Source organism: Hypomesus nipponensis, chromosome 26 (genome assembly GCF_054491055.1).
Source record: "Hypomesus nipponensis isolate SF chromosome 26, ASM5449105v1, whole genome shotgun sequence".
Classification (NCBI taxonomy): domain Eukaryota; kingdom Metazoa; phylum Chordata; class Actinopteri; order Osmeriformes; family Osmeridae; genus Hypomesus; species Hypomesus nipponensis.
This window is the reverse complement of record NC_140386.1, coordinates 912,777-929,606: the sequence shown is the minus strand read 5'-3', so window position 1 is coordinate 929,606 and position 16,830 is coordinate 912,777. Positions and strand designations below refer to the sequence as shown.

At 38.7% G+C, this 16,830-nt stretch overlaps 2 protein-coding genes across 2 annotated transcripts in view; both read left to right on the top strand.

Annotated features, from left to right (window-relative positions):
• The first annotated feature begins 213 nt into the window (after positions 1-213).
• Positions 214-7,116, top strand: ticam1 (TIR domain containing adaptor molecule 1). Its single transcript, XM_084693071.1, has 2 exons — positions 214-264; positions 3,042-7,116. The coding sequence occupies exon 2, from the start codon at positions 3,085-3,087 to the stop codon at positions 4,732-4,734; it is 1,650 nt and encodes a 549-aa protein (XP_084549197.1). The 5' UTR covers positions 214-264; positions 3,042-3,084; the 3' UTR covers positions 4,735-7,116.
• Positions 7,117-14,190: 7,074 nt separating this feature from the next.
• The window catches only part of dph5 (diphthamide biosynthesis 5), a 61,968-nt gene continuing 59,328 nt past the window's right edge, over positions 14,191-16,830 (top strand). The window contains exon 1 of the mRNA XM_084692382.1: positions 14,191-14,486. Coding sequence (XP_084548508.1) covers positions 14,352-14,486 — 135 coding nt within the window. The 5' untranslated portion in view covers positions 14,191-14,351. The remainder of the gene's footprint in view (positions 14,487-16,830) is intronic.

Below are 16,830 nucleotides of genomic sequence, written 5' to 3'. Positions count from 1 at the left end.
GCCACTGGGTTCAGACATCATTCAGTACACTGAGTCATTTGTTTACTGCATTTGTTGATTTTAGATATAATTCCATAGAATGGAATGAATTACATAACTGTGCCCTTTGACTGCTTAAATGACTGTTGAACTTCATAGAGGTTTTCTTCAGTAGATTGTAAATGTGAGTGGCCACTTTAAATGGAAAACAGGAAATGGGAATCACTTCCGTTACCAGGGTTGAGTCTTTCACACTCTCCATTTTTCTTCTGACTGTTCTTGATGGTAAGTAATAGTTTTATGTTTTGTAAATCAATTTCACAGAATAAAAAGCTTCTAAATGGTCTTGCAGAGTACAAAATCTAAAAAGGAACCCAGTAAAAGTTTAACCCATAGCACAGATGAAGAGAAGAGATTAAGGCATGATTATGTAGCAAAACTTTTAACATATTGCAACAATACTTCACTTGAAGCGGTAAATGTAAATAATGGTTCAGAAACCTCTGATAATAAGAAAATCACCTAACATTTTCATAAATTACCATATAGCTATGCCAGAGGACTTTTAAGAAAACAGATGTATCACATAATTTGTAGTTCCTGGTTAAGAGCCAGTTATGCAAGTAGACAATTTAATGCTGTGCTGGCCAAACCTGCTCCTGGGGATCTACCCTCTTGTATGTTTCCGCTCCAACCCCTGTTGTAGCAAATATGAATTAGCTTGTCAACCAGATAAGTATTACCAGAGCCTGTTTAGCGACTTAAGTCTGTGCAACACAGTCCTTGCGAAAAACAGGAACATCTGCCTGTCTCACAGGCACTTTGGCAGCCGCAGTGTATCACATGCAAAACACTGTCAGGGGCAGAATTTCTGGCCATCCAGGTGACGTGCAAGGTCCCATCCTCTATTTGCCAACCATATCCATCCATTTTGACAAAAAGCTGCTACATTATCGGTGTAGAACGATCACGTGTCGAACCGTGCCACCAAAATCCTATTACGCTCTGAAGTAACTAGTTCTGCATAAAACAGACGTATCGACAATCGACTGGAATTTTAGCAACAAACTTTTTGGTAGCTAAGCATGACTCGTTCTTTTTTATGAGTTAAAGATTGTGTAGATGCCAGACTGTGGGGCGGGATGAAATGATAACAGGGTTCACCTTACGGCCTATAAGAAATAAAATGCATTGTAATGAGGGTACAGTGACCCTATAAGCAGTTTAAGCTCAAATGTTGCCACCATGGTTTTATCAAGTAGATGTTGAGAAAGAAAAAAAACAAACACAAATGACAATTGTTTTTGTTGTTAGCCACCACCGTTACTCTCTGTGGCCACATATTAGTAAAACCTAGGCAAAATGTGGTAATCCTCATTAACGTGATCGTTGAGGAAGAGGCATGTTGGCAAGTTTAATTGACATTGTTGTAAAAACTAAAAAATCTATAAACTGTGTAAGCCATGAGATTCTACAAAGGGTTGCTATACTCGGGCATAGGTTTCATTATACACCGCATTTCAAATTATTATGCAAATGATATCATTCTCAGATTTTCCTAAATATTTTGATGCAAATGACAGTCAGTATAATTCGTCATCAGGTATAAATTCAAATTTTACTGAACCAACATCCCAATGATAACAGTATTTTTTCAAAAATAATAATTTAAAATGCACTGTTCCAAATTATTATGTACAAAATAGTTTAAAACATTTGATATGTGTAAAGAACTGAAAATTGTCATTTGTTGAATTGGCAGCATATTTACTGAAATCAAAAGCTATTTCAATCAAAAACATCTTAACAGGGCAAGTTACACGTTAACATGGACACCTTCTTTGATATCACAATTTTAGCATCCATTGAATGAGTTTAGAGAGTTTCTTCTTGAATTTCTTTGCAGGATGTCAGAACAGCTTCCCAGAGCTGCTGTTTTGATGTGAACTGCCTCCCACCCGCATAGATCTTTTGCTTGAAGATGCTCCAAAGGTTCTCAATAGGGTTGAGGTCAGGGGAGGATGGTGGCCACACAATGAGTTTCTCTCCTTTTATGCCCATGGCAGCCAATGACAGAGGTATTCTTTGCAGCATGACCTGGTGCATTGTCATGCATGATGTCATTACATGATGATGTAATGTATTTCAAGCAGTCTGCTTGTGAGCATTAGTTAGGAGTGGCCGAATAGTAGGTTTATGCACAACTGCAAGCCTCTGGAGGATCCTACACCTTTAGGTTTGTGGGACTCCAGAGGCACCAGCAGCTTCAAATACCTGTTTGCTGCCTTGTATTGGCATTTCAGCCGCTGCTCTCTTAATCCGATGAATTTGTCTAGCAGAAACCTTCCTCCTTATGCCTTTATCTGCACGAACCTGTCTGTGCGCTGAATCAGCCACAAATTTCTTCACAGTACGATGATCACGCTTACGTTTTTGTGAAATATTTAATGTTTTCATACCTTGTCCAAGGCATTGCACTTTTCACCAGCAGAGAGATCCTTTTTATTTCCCATGTTGCTTAAAACCTGTGGCCTGCTTAATAATGTGAAATATCCATCTTAAGTAGTTTTCCTTTAATTGGGCTCACCTGGCAAACTAATTATCACAGGTGTCTGAAATTGATTTCAGTGATCCAAAGAGCCCTGAGACACAATACCATCCATCCATGTTTATGACACTTAAATCCAATTTGCATAATAATTTGGAATGCGGGGACATGGGACATGTCCCATCCACTTCAAATGAAAAAGGCTCATCTGTCCTGACAAGTTTTTAGTACGGAAATTATTTTTAACGGTCGCATCCTCAATTATTGCAAAAAACTGTCCCACCCACATTTGAAAACAAATCAAGTCTTGAACAACAAGACTACTGTATAGCCCCTGGCCTTTTCAGCTGTAAACTCAGGCATAGCTGTTTCTTGGCAAGCTCTTCTCTGTGTGCTTCATTTAGTATTTGCTGCCCCCTAATGTCCTTTTCTCTTATTGAAGTTCACAACATTTGGTCATCATACAGTCTGAATGAGTATTAGTATTATGAGTAACAGTTTGTTTCTCTTTCAGTGTATCCCTTGAAAGAAGACAAATAATTATTACACTTCAGAAAATGAAGATGGAAAGAGAAGATAGAACGATGAGAGAAGACAGTCTTGAAGATGGGACAGAACTGGTGGATGTCTTTAGGATACTCTCAGATTTACCAAAGGAGAGACTGCAAAGCCTTACATTAAAGTTGGGCAGCAGCCCAGCTGAGAAGCTCACACATGCCATGTCCTTTATTAGTCTTAGGAGAGGGACAGAGGCCCTGGATAAGCTCCAGACCCTAGAAGGAAATGGTATTGCTAAATATCTATCTGAAAGGGTAAACATTTGTGGAGTGACATTAAATAACTTCAGAGTGGACAGAACAGCAATGGCAGAAGACAACTTAATAGATCTGGCCAGAATTTTCAAGTTGTTGGCTGAGGAGAGGTTGTGCGAAACATTTCTAAGAGATTGTGCATATAAGAGAGCCCTTAAAGCTTGCAGGCACACAGAAGGTACTTATAAGGAAGGTCAAAAGTACACACACTTGGATCAGCTGAAAAAAGAAGCAAAAAAGGTCTGTGGTCCTTGGATTGAAGATGTCATTCAGGATACATTTTCCATCAAGAACTTATCATCAAGAGAGTACTGTTCTTCATTAAATGAATCAAATACAGCCTTGAGCAACCAAAGTCTGCCTTCTTCTCTACAGACGTACATCTCCCAAGGTCTCCCCACTCATTTAGAGATCAGTGTATCTGAAGATAAAATATTTTCCAAGCTCCCACCTAATCAGGTGGAATCTCCTGCTGCACGTTGTTTTGATAGTACAGAAAAAGATGCATTACAATACTACAGTAAATCTCAGATGACAAATGGACCTCCACCTGTTACCAAAGTTAATACATCCATCTCACCTCACATTCCTTCTTCAGCTCAGAATTGTTCCCCCTCCATAAAAACCGAGACAAATCCTAACACTTTTCCAAAATGTAAAACAAATGTGGAGGAAGAAGAGTCAGTCTTTTACTCGTTTGTGATCCTGCATGCTGAAGAGGATATAGATTTGGCTGAAAGGCTGAAAGAAAAATTAGAGTCACTGAACATTGGTTTAGGATCAACTTTCTCCCAGGACTTTGCAATCCCTGGCAGGAGCACTCTTACGTGCATAGAAGAAGCCATTGACAACTCAGCCTTCACTCTTCTGCTACTTACGAGTAACTTCAACACCCGTCTTCTGGAAATTGAAACTAATTCAGCTCTAATGAACTCTATTAACAACCGACATAAGTACAATACTGTCATCCCTCTGCACCCAAAAGAAAATTGTATGCTCAAAGAAAGAATGCCAAAACTTCTGCAGATTTTGGTTCCATTAAAAGAGAATGAGATGTTTGAGAAAAAAGCAAAAAAAGCCATCAACCCAGCAAAGATTGAAGATCAGAGGCAAGTGTGGAGGAAAGAGCAAAGGGTGAAGGAACAAATGAGGAGAAAGGAGAGAACACAGGAAGATATCAAACTACAAATGGATTTAGTCCGTGAAAGCAAGGAGGCTGATAAGCTACAGCAGGAATGGAAGCTTAATTTGCCACAGGGTGAACTCAACATCCAACATTCCTTGACATCCCCTCGACCTAATATTCATATTGAGAATGCTAGTTATATAATAATTGGTAATGATTCCAAAATGACGGTGGGTTTAGATAGGAATAGTTTTGGGGACAATGATTAGTTAACATGTTAGTACAGTTAAGTCTTTGTGAGAGAAAAGGGAACTTTTATTGTTTTATGAATATAATTTAGTCCATGTGAGGTCGGCATGTAATCTACAAGTGTAACAATTATGTCCATTCGCTTTAGTCATTCTGCAACTATTTTGCTTTCAGGGGAGTTTCAACTTAATTCATTAAAATACAAAATAAAATCGGTATATAATGCAGGCTTAAGCAGCATATCGTGACACATTTTGGTTCTGCAGTTTATCACTGAGTTTAGCAGGATATCAAAACTATGTCAGTCAAGACTTCTCACTCACATATTGATTAGAGCAGGGGTTCCCAATCCTGGTCCTCGGGCCTCCCTGCCCTGCATGTTTTAGATGTTTCCTTGTTCCAACACACCTGATTCAAATGAATGGTTGTTAGCAGGTTTCTGCATAACTAGATAACGACCCATTCATTGGAATCAGGTGTGTTGGAGCAGGGAAACATCTAAAACATGTAGGGCAGGGGGTCCCTGAGGACCAGGGTTGAAGACCTCTGATCTAAAACATGCAGGGCAGGGAGCCCCGAGGACCAGGATTGGGAACTCCTGGATTAGAGCATTTATTGATAACCATAGACATGGAAATAGGTTTGACTTTGGCGCAGTGGGTGTATCTCAGGGAAGCCCTGTAGCATTTGCAAGCACATACATAGGGAGCAATATGAGTAATAATCTCCCTGATGGATAGAAACATACAGACAACAAGGAGGAGATGGGGATGGTGAAGGGCGGCAGCACCACAGATCATACAACATGGAGGAGTGTGTGCATATCCGTGAGGCCTTTTAATTACACATTATCGGACGTAGCCCAATGGGTTTGAGCGGTCAAACACATGTGCAGTTAATAAGTGGATGACGCGTGCTGCCCAAGTGCCATGCCTGAACTAGGCTTTGCTCATGAGGTTAAAGTTAAATTGTACACAACTATATTTTTATACATTTGTTCCAAACTGCAACCTGGCATTCATGTTCTTCTGAACTACTAGTGGTATGTTGCCTGTGACAAGTTGAGCCTTTCGCATGGGTACAGGCTGATTGGTTGACTTTACAGGTCAAATAAAGGCTAAAGCCAAAGGTGTATGGGGCACAAAAAAGGCAAGATTTCTCACACAAATTAGTTGGAAAGCTCCGAAATATTTGTAGCAAAATATGGGCAATAGAATGGATGGATGTTGAGGATTTCAATGTAGCAATCTGGCAACTCCAGCTTTGACGTTCTAAGATGATAGAAAACAACTGAGTCTTGTTGAATGTAGGAGTTTGTTATCTGTGTGTATGTTCCGACAGTAAGTTAGCTAGCTAGCTGCAGAGCTGTATCAGCAGTGTTCATGTAAATTTGGTAGTTGATAGCAGCACAGACACTATTCACAAGTGGGTTGGCCCGCAGGAAAACTTATCAATTTCCCCAGAAATAGAAATTGTAGCCACTCGCTCATATTTATTTATTTCCATCTCATAATTTGACATCACCTTTGGGTGCTTTTTGTAGTTATAGTGTATAGTTGCATGCACAACTCGCCCTCTCCAGAGGATTTAAAACGCAGCAGCCCGCCTGGTCTTCAATCTACCCAGACACTCCCATGTTACCCCGCTCTTCATCTCCCTCCACTGGCTTCCCATCACGGCCCGTATCAGATTCAAGACCCTGGTACTGACCTTCCGAGCGGTGAACAGGACTGCACCCGACTACATCAAGTTTCTCCTTCAGCCTTACACCCACACCTGCCACCTACAGTCTTCTTCTGACAACTGTCTGGTGGTCCCACCCCTCAAGAGTGCCCGGTTCCAACACAAGCTCTTCTTCTGTCTGGCCCCCAAATGGTGGAATCAACTCCCCACCTCCATCAGAGACACTTTCAAGAAAAGGCTCAAGACGCTCTTGTTCCAGGAGTACAACGGTACTTAGGAATGATTTGCTGGAGCTGATGTTAGTTTCCTCCAGGATCACAAATGACTCTTATTGGGAGACTTGTTGTTCTTGTTGGTTAGTGTAACTGATTTTAAATGATTTTACTCGCTGTGAAATATATTATTGTTGCTTGCTTTTCTACAGGTACATTCTTGCACTTTTGAGGTTCATGTTGTTTAATTGTAATTAGTTTAACTACATGCGCTTGTGGTTATGGCCTTTGGCACTTATTAGTTTTTTCACAATGTATGCTTCATGTTTTGGCTACCCGCAATATTTGTGGGTCTCATTGTTATGATCAGTGAGCTATGCACTTTTGTAAAGCCCTCTCTTGGAAGTCGCTATGGATAAAAGCATCTGCTAAATGAATACATGTAAATGTATAGTACAGGATAAGATAATTGGCCTACACATTTTGTTGAATAAATACAAAAAGCATGACATGTTTCGTTTTTCACAGAAATATAAATGGATATTCTCCTGTGTCTATCTCCACATTAGAATAATATCTAACATAAGATCATATTCTCATGTTTTTCCTCTCCAAAGAATCATTGGAATCGGATTTGATCAGAACCGGATTTGACAAACAGAACCGGAATTGATCAAATTGAAACAATACCCAACCCTACTGGAGAGTGGAGTTTTTTGTGTCAATGATGGACCAAACTGAGAATACTGCTGAGAAATATTTTTCTTGACTGTTATAAAATTTATTTTGGCACGAAAGGCTTTAGTGATTATGATTATAAATAGACTTACAAATAATTCGCTAAATGTACATAATAATTATTTCCATTATTATTACTGCTCTGAGGACATTCTGCACTTTAACTGTAACTTGGCAGGAGGAGAAAGGTCCTTCAGTAAACTCAAAATCATAAAAATGACTTGTGCTCCACAATGAGCCAGGAGAGGCTCAATCACAATACTTTCCATTGAGTGTGAAATGGCTAAACAAATTGACTTCAAATAAAGACAAGGAAGATGGCTGTATAACAGGCAAAGATGAAGGCAGGTAAATTGCATTTTATACTAGAAAATGTGGTGAGTGTAACAGATCTCAGTGTGTCAAATTGTTGTTTGTGTGTCTTGTACTTGCACTTTTTGAGTTTCATGTTGTTTAATTGTAACTTGTTTAACTGCATGCTCTTATGGTTCTTCCCTTTGGCACTTGTTTCGTTTTTCGCAATGTTTGGGGCTACCTCGTTGTTATGATCAGTGACCTATGCTCTTTTGTAAAGCTCTCTCTTGGAAGTAACTTTGGATAAAAGTGTAATGATCGCCGGCATGAGGCAATGAGTGCAAAATGAATGGGAGTCCATGGAGCTTGATGGCTACATTTGTCTCTCACCTGATTGTCGCTGAGAAATCTCAGATTTGATTGTAGTTTTTGCAAGTTCAACATGGATTATAGGTAAAAAGTTGAATAAACGAGTACTTGAATCCTTTCGATTTCTTACAGGGTGAGTTGTTGTTGCACATAACGCGCTAGCCCCACTTGATGGCGTCCGAAGTGTGTGTGTATGGGTGAACATTTCAGTGTGGTCTTTAAAACATTAGCAAGCCAAAACTCTTTCTAGCACATGTATTGACAGGGAGAGCCTAACCTGTCAGCTGTGTTGTCGATGTCTCGAGAGAAAAAAGGAAGTGACCAGAGCTTGCCGTAAATCAGTATCTCTGGCCATACGATGTGTATGACGTCATTGACATGTTAAAAGGCTTTTTAGTACAAAAAAAAACACCCATTTGCCTCCCCTTTCAAATGCAACATTGCAACAAAAGTGGATATTGGGGGCTATAGCTCCATAGACCTCCATTCATTCTGCACTTGCCATTGAGCGCCCTCATATGGAACCAGAGAGGAACTGCAACCAGTTCAGAAACCGGTAGTTTCCCAAGAGTGGCAGTTCTCGCCTTTTTAGACATTCTCTGCTAATGCTGAGGGCTCGCTGATATCGTTGTTGGTCTTACTAGCACGTCATATCTATGCGTCCATTCCTAACGTGTGTTGACGTTGTGACGTTAGGCTAGCACTGCAGAGACTTGCAAGCTTGCTAGCATTCAAGGCACTTTTTGCCATTAAAACGTTTTATTCTCCTAAATAGTGCAACGGAACATAAATCCCAATACAAGCAATGCAATCGTGACCAAGACAAACATTTTGACACCAACTTTGTCTATGTAGTCCAAATATTGACAGACATCCCAAGTCTCCCGGAATGTCCAGGAGTCTCCCGCATTTCAATAGCGATTCCCTGACGCTCGCAAATGCTATACAATCTCCAGGAAATTTGGGATTTTGTATTTCGAGCGAGCGAAAGACTGTGAAATGGTCATTGATGTTAGAGATAGGTGCATATCGCGCGTCATGAGAGCGTTTCTTATACTTTGCTTGTCACTGTCCCAGTCCATTGAGCTATTCTCAGTGTTGAATATTGTCATGTTCAGGTACTGTATAAAAAAGTAAGCTGTTCTGTGGTAAGAGTTGTTAGGTTCTGCTAAAGTTTAAACTACTCAAATTCAATCATATTTTGACATACCAAGGTGAAATTGTTGATTGTACTTCAGAGTGATGTCATCTTGAACCCAATAAGGTTTGAAAACCATCAGTCAAAATTATATTTGATTTATTGACACAAAGATATTGAGGCAATGTGGACATTTACATATATACACCCCTTTCAGACATTTTGTATTACATTTCTCATTCCATTTCACCTTATATAAAACACACACCTGTCCCACTATCCCAATCCATGCCGTTGACATCCCTCCCAGCACAAGTCACGCCAGCGCAAGTCACGCCAAAGAAGAAATGATGTAGCGGACGCATGAGGTTTAGATGTCGACCAAAAATTGCCTCCCTCAATCAAAACACGTTGATCACAACCCTGTTTCCAATCAAGAATAGCCTCATTGGCAATAGGTCTATGGCACAGCCCATGATCATCTCCTTGCCAACATTAATGTATAATGGCCTACTCTCGTTTCCCATTAAACCACACAACATGCACTCTCAGGGTGACCAACAAGATTATTTTAACTGACAAACAACAATTTTACAAACATCTAACTGAACGAACGCAACAACTGAAATCCCTTGCATAGCTGTTGTAACCAAACTATTTTCCACAAGTCTTGGTGTTTTTTGACATGCCGCACTGCATGCTAGGTACCCAAGAGCGCTGACGCTGATGATCTAGCTGTGCTCCGACTGCGTGATATGACGAGATGCTAGTGACGCGCTAAGGTCTCGGAGTCTCCTGAAATGGAACGTGTCTTTCTGCCTTGAAGCTGTGTGCGCATTATCATCAAGACCCCATGTCAAGATAACATCCAAGCTAACAATTTTGCCAAATCTGACTGCAGCTTTGTATACCATACTGTGTTATGGTTGTTTGAGTTAAACAACTTGCTTAATTAATTAAATGGCTGTTAAATGTCAAATCCAACTATAAATGTATAAAATATGGAGTTCCAATTAAATCAGATTTTTTTTTTACCTAGAGGTTTAAAAGACAACCTTTGCCTAAACTGACATGCACCAACTGAGAGAACTGAGTTTCAACATGCATTTACACATTTAGTCTAGGGCTGTGAAATGATTTTTTAAAAATCAAATTAATCACAGGTTTCTGTGGATTAATCATGATTAATTACATATTACCAATTTTCCGATTTTTGTCAAGTGTGCGTCTTTGATTTTGCGGTACCTTGATGCTTGAGTCAACGGTTGCCACTCGCAAAACTTTGGTAAACCCCTCGTCCTCAAAAATTTAAATCGGTCTACAGCTTTTTGCAATACATTTGGCAACTGTGCTAGTCACATTGTCACAGGCAGACTTAGTGAGGGCCCTATATACGCTGTTCAGTGAGGGTGGTTTGGCGCATTCTACTTGAACTCCCCTCGCCGACCAACGCATGCTTCGCGTTCAGGTGTTATAGGTTACTTTAGGCTGGTATTGCTTCGGTGAAACGATAACATTCAGTCATTTAGCAGACGCTCGATAACGTCTTCCCGCAGTGTGCATATCACTTTGGTTTTATTGGATGTTCCATTGAGTTTTTTTGGAACACAAACTTCTCATCCAGAAGTTGCAGATGGGTGGAATTGTGGGTATATTACGTTAAATGCGTTAAACAAAAATTACGAATTAATCCTGTAATTTAATCATAACGCGTTAACACGTTATTTTTCACAGCCCTACTAAACACGTGAATCATTCATGTCTGCACTTCCAAAGGTCTGAATTCAATACATACCATGTGACGTCACTGTGTTTAACCGCCGCCATCTTTGTGTCTGAAAGTGTAACTAAGACCCGGTCACACCAGAAACATAGAACAGAAGATACAGAAAGTAACCCACAGAAAGTAAAAAATGCCCGCCATATGTTGTGCTGTTGGATGCAACAACAGTCGCCAAAATAACCCAGAGATACAATTTCAGTGTATCCAAAAAGATTTAGATCTGCGTAAAAAATGGTTGGCTGCAATTAGAAGAGACAACTGGCAGCCAACATCTAACTCCATATTGTGCAGTGAACACTGTATCAGGTAAGTAAAAAAAAACCTTTGTATCTGATAAATTGGCACTAGCTGCATTTGTCCTTTTTAGCTAATTATTTTTTTAACAGGAAAATGTTTACACGAGCTGAGTTGTTTATGGTGAGCTATAACATTGTTAAACGAATGTTAGCTATTCGCCAACGTTATTCAAATTGTGTTAAGCTAGCTAACGAAGCTGATGCCTCACATGACATGTAGGCCTACAACTATATAAACCTACCTGTACTTAGTACAGTATGTGGATAAGAGAATATCTGAGAGAAAAAATGAAAGGGAAATGACCTTCCTTAGGTTGGCCAATATCTTAATAGTATGCACATATTTCATATTCTACCATTCTTTCCTATCTGCTTAGGGAAAGCTAGCTACACCTCGCTAGCCCACATTGGCACTCTTAACCAACACTAAAATAACACGGTTGATAATTGCGTTTCAGTAACTTACATGTCCTGTGACATGCATGTGTTTTGTCTCCAGATGCCATATCTTGGTGTGGTTCACCCATCCTGCAACTGCATATTGATATACTTTTGAAAGCCTTCAGGTTCTGTACAAGATACATATGTCGGGAAAGGACATTTGGGGCAGACGTTTCGCAGACTTTAAGGGACAAAATGAAGTTGACGGTAATAAATATGGATCGCAGCCAATAATAAATGTTTTTTTTCTAAATATCGTTGTCTTTCTGCTTCATTTATGTGCTATGTCCGTGACTCTGTTCATTGGCTAACTATGAAAGCTAACTAACTAACCACTAGAATTAGACAATAAAAAGTCTAAATTTGAAGAACCAATAGAAAACAATACAATTATTATATTTCTATTATTATTATATTATTACTACATATTAATATATATGACTAACTAGTACTATTGGATACAAATACAATGGGTTGAGTCAGACACAAAAAGGGCGGCAAGCTTCACTGAAGTGACGTCTTTGGTACCCATGAATATATGTTTCCGAACACGGACTAAAGTGCGTTGCGTGCAGGAATTTACTCGACAGAACTAGAACAGTCTTTTGAGATTCTGTTTCCGCCTTTTTGAAATTATTTGCAACACATTTTAGTTTAGCTTGACTTTTAGCCTGACACGGATCAGGCTAGTTGAGAACCCTGGTTACGTAGCTAGAACTAGAATAATCCACCTTAATGGAACCGAACTCTCGCTAAAGTAAGTGAGACTTTGCGAAATAAGTGTCGCTTTCCCTTAATCGACATTGATGGAACACCCCCCTGGTTTAAACAGGTGGAAAATAGGATATAGCACGTGAAGGCAGCATCCCGAATGTTTACAACGTCTAGCTCCGCCCTATTGTGTCAAGCGACCAAAAGCTTCAATAGTGTACAATTTTTTTTATTTTTTATTATGCAAGAAAAAATACAACATAGAAGTCACCACTTTCATAACAAAGGAGCTACAAAAAAACTGAAAGAAAAAAGCCAGATAATACATAATTACATCAGATTAAGTTATATTTCTTTAGGATAGCAAATGTTTTGCCTGCTTTTGTATTTAAAATGCTACATAAAGACATAGTGTACATGTTAAAGTCATTAATAAAGTGTGTGAAATTTGGCTTGGACAATGACCACTTATATTTGTGAATATGAAATGTACCCATCAGAATCAGTACTTAGATAGAGAAAATACAATCTGCATCAATATCTGGATTGATAAAATAAAAAATACTAGAGAGGGTACAATTTCTGGGGAAATTGTAGGGTGTGCTTGCTTACTTGCGTTGGTTGCAGGGGTCCTATTTAAATGACATTTCTGTATATTGTATATTAAAATGCATAGCCTACTTATTATTTATAAAGATTACATAGATTTAAAAGCATATTTGTTTCTGCTCATTTACAACTCAAAATACTAAGAGTGAAGAGTAGAATGAAATAGTTGTCTACTCATTTCCCCTGCAAGAGGGAATGGTGATCAGCAACCTCATAGTTGAATCAAAACGAATACATTTGGCAGACCGGTGTAAAAATTGACCTAATCTCTATGACTTAAACGTCATTGTAAGTTTTTCCCTTCTCGTAATATTTTCAGGCATTTAGCCTACTCATATTGCATTCATTCAATAATAAAGAACCCCCTTTGAAGCTTATTTTAACAACGATTACCAGCAGCTATCTCAGAATGAATCGTGATTCAAATAGTACCATCTGCTAACTGAAAATATGCCCCCAAAAACGTAAATAAGCTTGACATTTATTTGGGGGAAAATCACTCATTCATAAAAATGTCAGTGGTAGCGATCATTGTCAGTAAAAAGGCAAAATGCGAAATAGCCCTGCTGTGTGGAGAAGCTGCCCTGGTAAATTGTAGGCTACAACTACTACTAGACTGTTTTGGTAGCGATTGCATTGCATGTGCCACATACGGGATGGTATTCGCACAGGGATTGGCTATAATTTGAGTGACAGCTTAATCCACCGATTGAAAAACTCATCTGGGAATTTTGATTTTTGTAAGGGGAGTGCCGAGATTAAACTGTCGCCGTTTGGCCTCCTAAACAGTAGAATTCCTCCCAATTGTACCCATGAGTTGTTTACTAGTAATATAATGTCATAACAAATCATAAAAGGTTCATTGATATGTGAGGCATGTTTATTATTTTAACGATTGAAAACGGATGTATCACAAACCGCTATGTTAAATCTCACAATTGTGTTTTTTTATCACAATGTTAATGATACGTTCAATTTTGCATTTGTTGACGTTTGGAACCCTCCGTTGTGATCACATTGAGAGCAGAACGTTGGTCCTCCCTCCGAGTACTACAGTAGACATTATGATGTGTACTTGTCTGTTCTTGTGAACATGTCATCAATCGCAGCACAAATGCTGTTCCAATTCAAACTGAAGTTGAACAGTAGGTGGCGGTCTATGCTTCTTCAACTGGTTTAAACCCACAAACTAAATCCAACGAAGAAGAAACTTACCCGTGCTCACATGTGTTTGTTTTTTCTAACAGAGACGACATATTGCTAAATAAATGCAACAACTATTAAGAGCTTACTACGTGTTGTTTTGCAAACTTAACTTTTTTCAACTCGTCCATGTTGGCACCACACTGACATTTGTTTTGCAATGTTTTATTTCATCGGGCTTGGATTGGGAGATGCTAAAGACGTCACCGTGAAAGGACTAGAAATTATTCAGAAATGCAATCGTGTCTACTTGGAAGCCTACACGTCCATATTAACGGTTGGGAAGGATAAATTGGTAAGTACAATTACCGAGGTGATGTTAGTTTCATATTTGACATTCGTCTCACATTCGGAAGAAGCTTCTTTGCAGCGCCGAGTTAGGGACCGTGTGAAAATTACCCAAACAATTGTGAAAAATAATGACTTATATTTTTATGGATATAAAACCTCAAAATGTCACCAGATTTGTCTAATTATGTATGGTCTACTTCCACACCCTTTACCTTTTCAATAATGTTTTAAAAAGAATTATAGAAAATCACTTATCTCTGAAAATAACATGAAATCCTTGCTAATCTCAACATCTTTTTCAAATGTGTGTAAAAAAATCTCAAATATACACCAGATTTTTCTAATAATGTCTGGCCTACTTCCACACCCTTTACTTTTCCAATAATGTTTTTGAATACAATTCCAATTAATCGCTAATCTCTGAAAATAGCATGACATCCTCGCTAATCTCCATAATTTAAAATACACCAGATTATTCTAATATTGTCGCAATAATGCATGTCTGGCCTACTTCCACACCCTTTACTTTTTCAATAAAGTTGTGAATAATATTACAATTAATTGCTCATCTCTAAAAATTGCATGAAATCTTCACTAATCTCAATTTCTTTTTCAAACTTGTCTCCATTTTAACATGTAGCTGATTAAGCTTCAATCACCTTGCTATTTTAGTAAAAAAAAGTTGAGAAAAGTTAAACTGGTTGATGACCCCAGGGGCCTCATGTATAAATGATTGCGCTGCTTTCATACTAGAAGATGGCGTATAGCCAAAACTCAAAGTACATACACACAGAAATATTCACATGTTCAAAACCGGAGGACGCCAGGTCCTGTACACCTTTCCTTTATAAATCACAATCAACGTGAGATTGACCGCACGTGAACGAGCCACTGACCCCACCTTGCCTCCTCCCATAAATGAATATGCAGATGACTGTAAATGCACTCCTGAGGTCATTTCTTTGTCTGAATTACCGTATCATCTGTCATCAAGTATTAGCGACAAAAGTCGGCCGAGTGGAAAACTGTCACTATTTGCGCGCTTTCTTGTTTTTAACCTATATCACTTTGAGATGTAGCTAAATGTAAAGTGCATTACAAATACAATTATTATTAGGGTTCCTTCGTAAGGAGGAAACCTATTGTTATTGTTAGTTTTATTATTATTATTATTCCTCTTCTCCTTGCGCCACAATAACTCAACATGGTATTGGTAACTCATTTTCTAATTTGGCTGATGATTAGTGATACTAAATCTGAGTGGGTACCCCCACACCAACTATGGGCCACATCAGACCATAGGGGGCGCCACAGGAAACGCCCAAAAGTCAGATTTTCAAAGTGATAGCATTTCCACCCCATTGCTCAAATTCTTCTGAAACTTTGTGTGCTTGCCTTATTTCTCGTGGCAAACAAAAAAGCCTCAAGGACCCATAAAGTCCGCCTGATGGATTTTCATGTACAGTGATAATTTGGTAAAACCTTCAAAATTCCTTTTCTCTTGAGCCAATGGTCTAATTAACTTGAAATTAAGTACAGATATGTATCATTGACGTTTTTAAAAATGTTACTTATAGCAATTGAATAAAATACAAAATGGCTGAAAGGGGTGTATTTATGTAAATGTCCACATCAGGGTGGGAAATTTACTTTTTTGCCAAATTTTACCAGCCACTTTTATTTTTTACCTGCCACCTTTTTCCAGAAATCAAATTTATAAAAGAAAATGCACTAGCATATTTTGAATTGCTCTAATAGGCCTACATTCTTTTTCATTATTAAAATTGGAGATTGGCAAATGGAAATGTACTATATAAGTAAACGTACCTTGCCTTAATGGTGAACAAAACAGACTGCCTCTTGTGTGACCGACTATCTAAAACAAAAGACTGTCTCTAATCAAAATAGAAGTAAACTAGATAAAACATTTGATCAGACAGTTAAAGGTCTACATGTTTAATGTACAAAACAAAAAAAAACAGTAAAAAACATCTGTAGTGTGAAATAGTTTCCGTCTTTTGACATGTTACATTTCTTTAAATTTACATTTATTTATTTTAAGTGCAAACAGATCGTGTTCAGATATCAATTGATTCATAACTCATCTCTCAGTAAAATAATAAAGTGTCACTTTAGTCTTGTTCAGAGTCATCCTTCTCCTCAGACGTTTCACTGTCATCTTCAAGTTGGGTCTTCCTCTTCTTGGCTCCTCTTTCCATGAAGTCTGGCCTCCTGACGCTGGCCTGATGCCACAGCTGGATGGCTGAGTCTGGATCAAAGTCTTCAATGTTAGGGCTGGTTAGCTGCACTGTGAGCAGGTCAGATAGTGTGTCCGACCTTAGACCTGA

What these genes read in the sequence shown, in the direction of transcription:
- ticam1 (XM_084693071.1), top strand. Translation starts at nt 3,085, where the DNA reads ATGAAGATGGAAAGAGAAGATAGAACGATGAGAGAAGACAGTCTTGAA.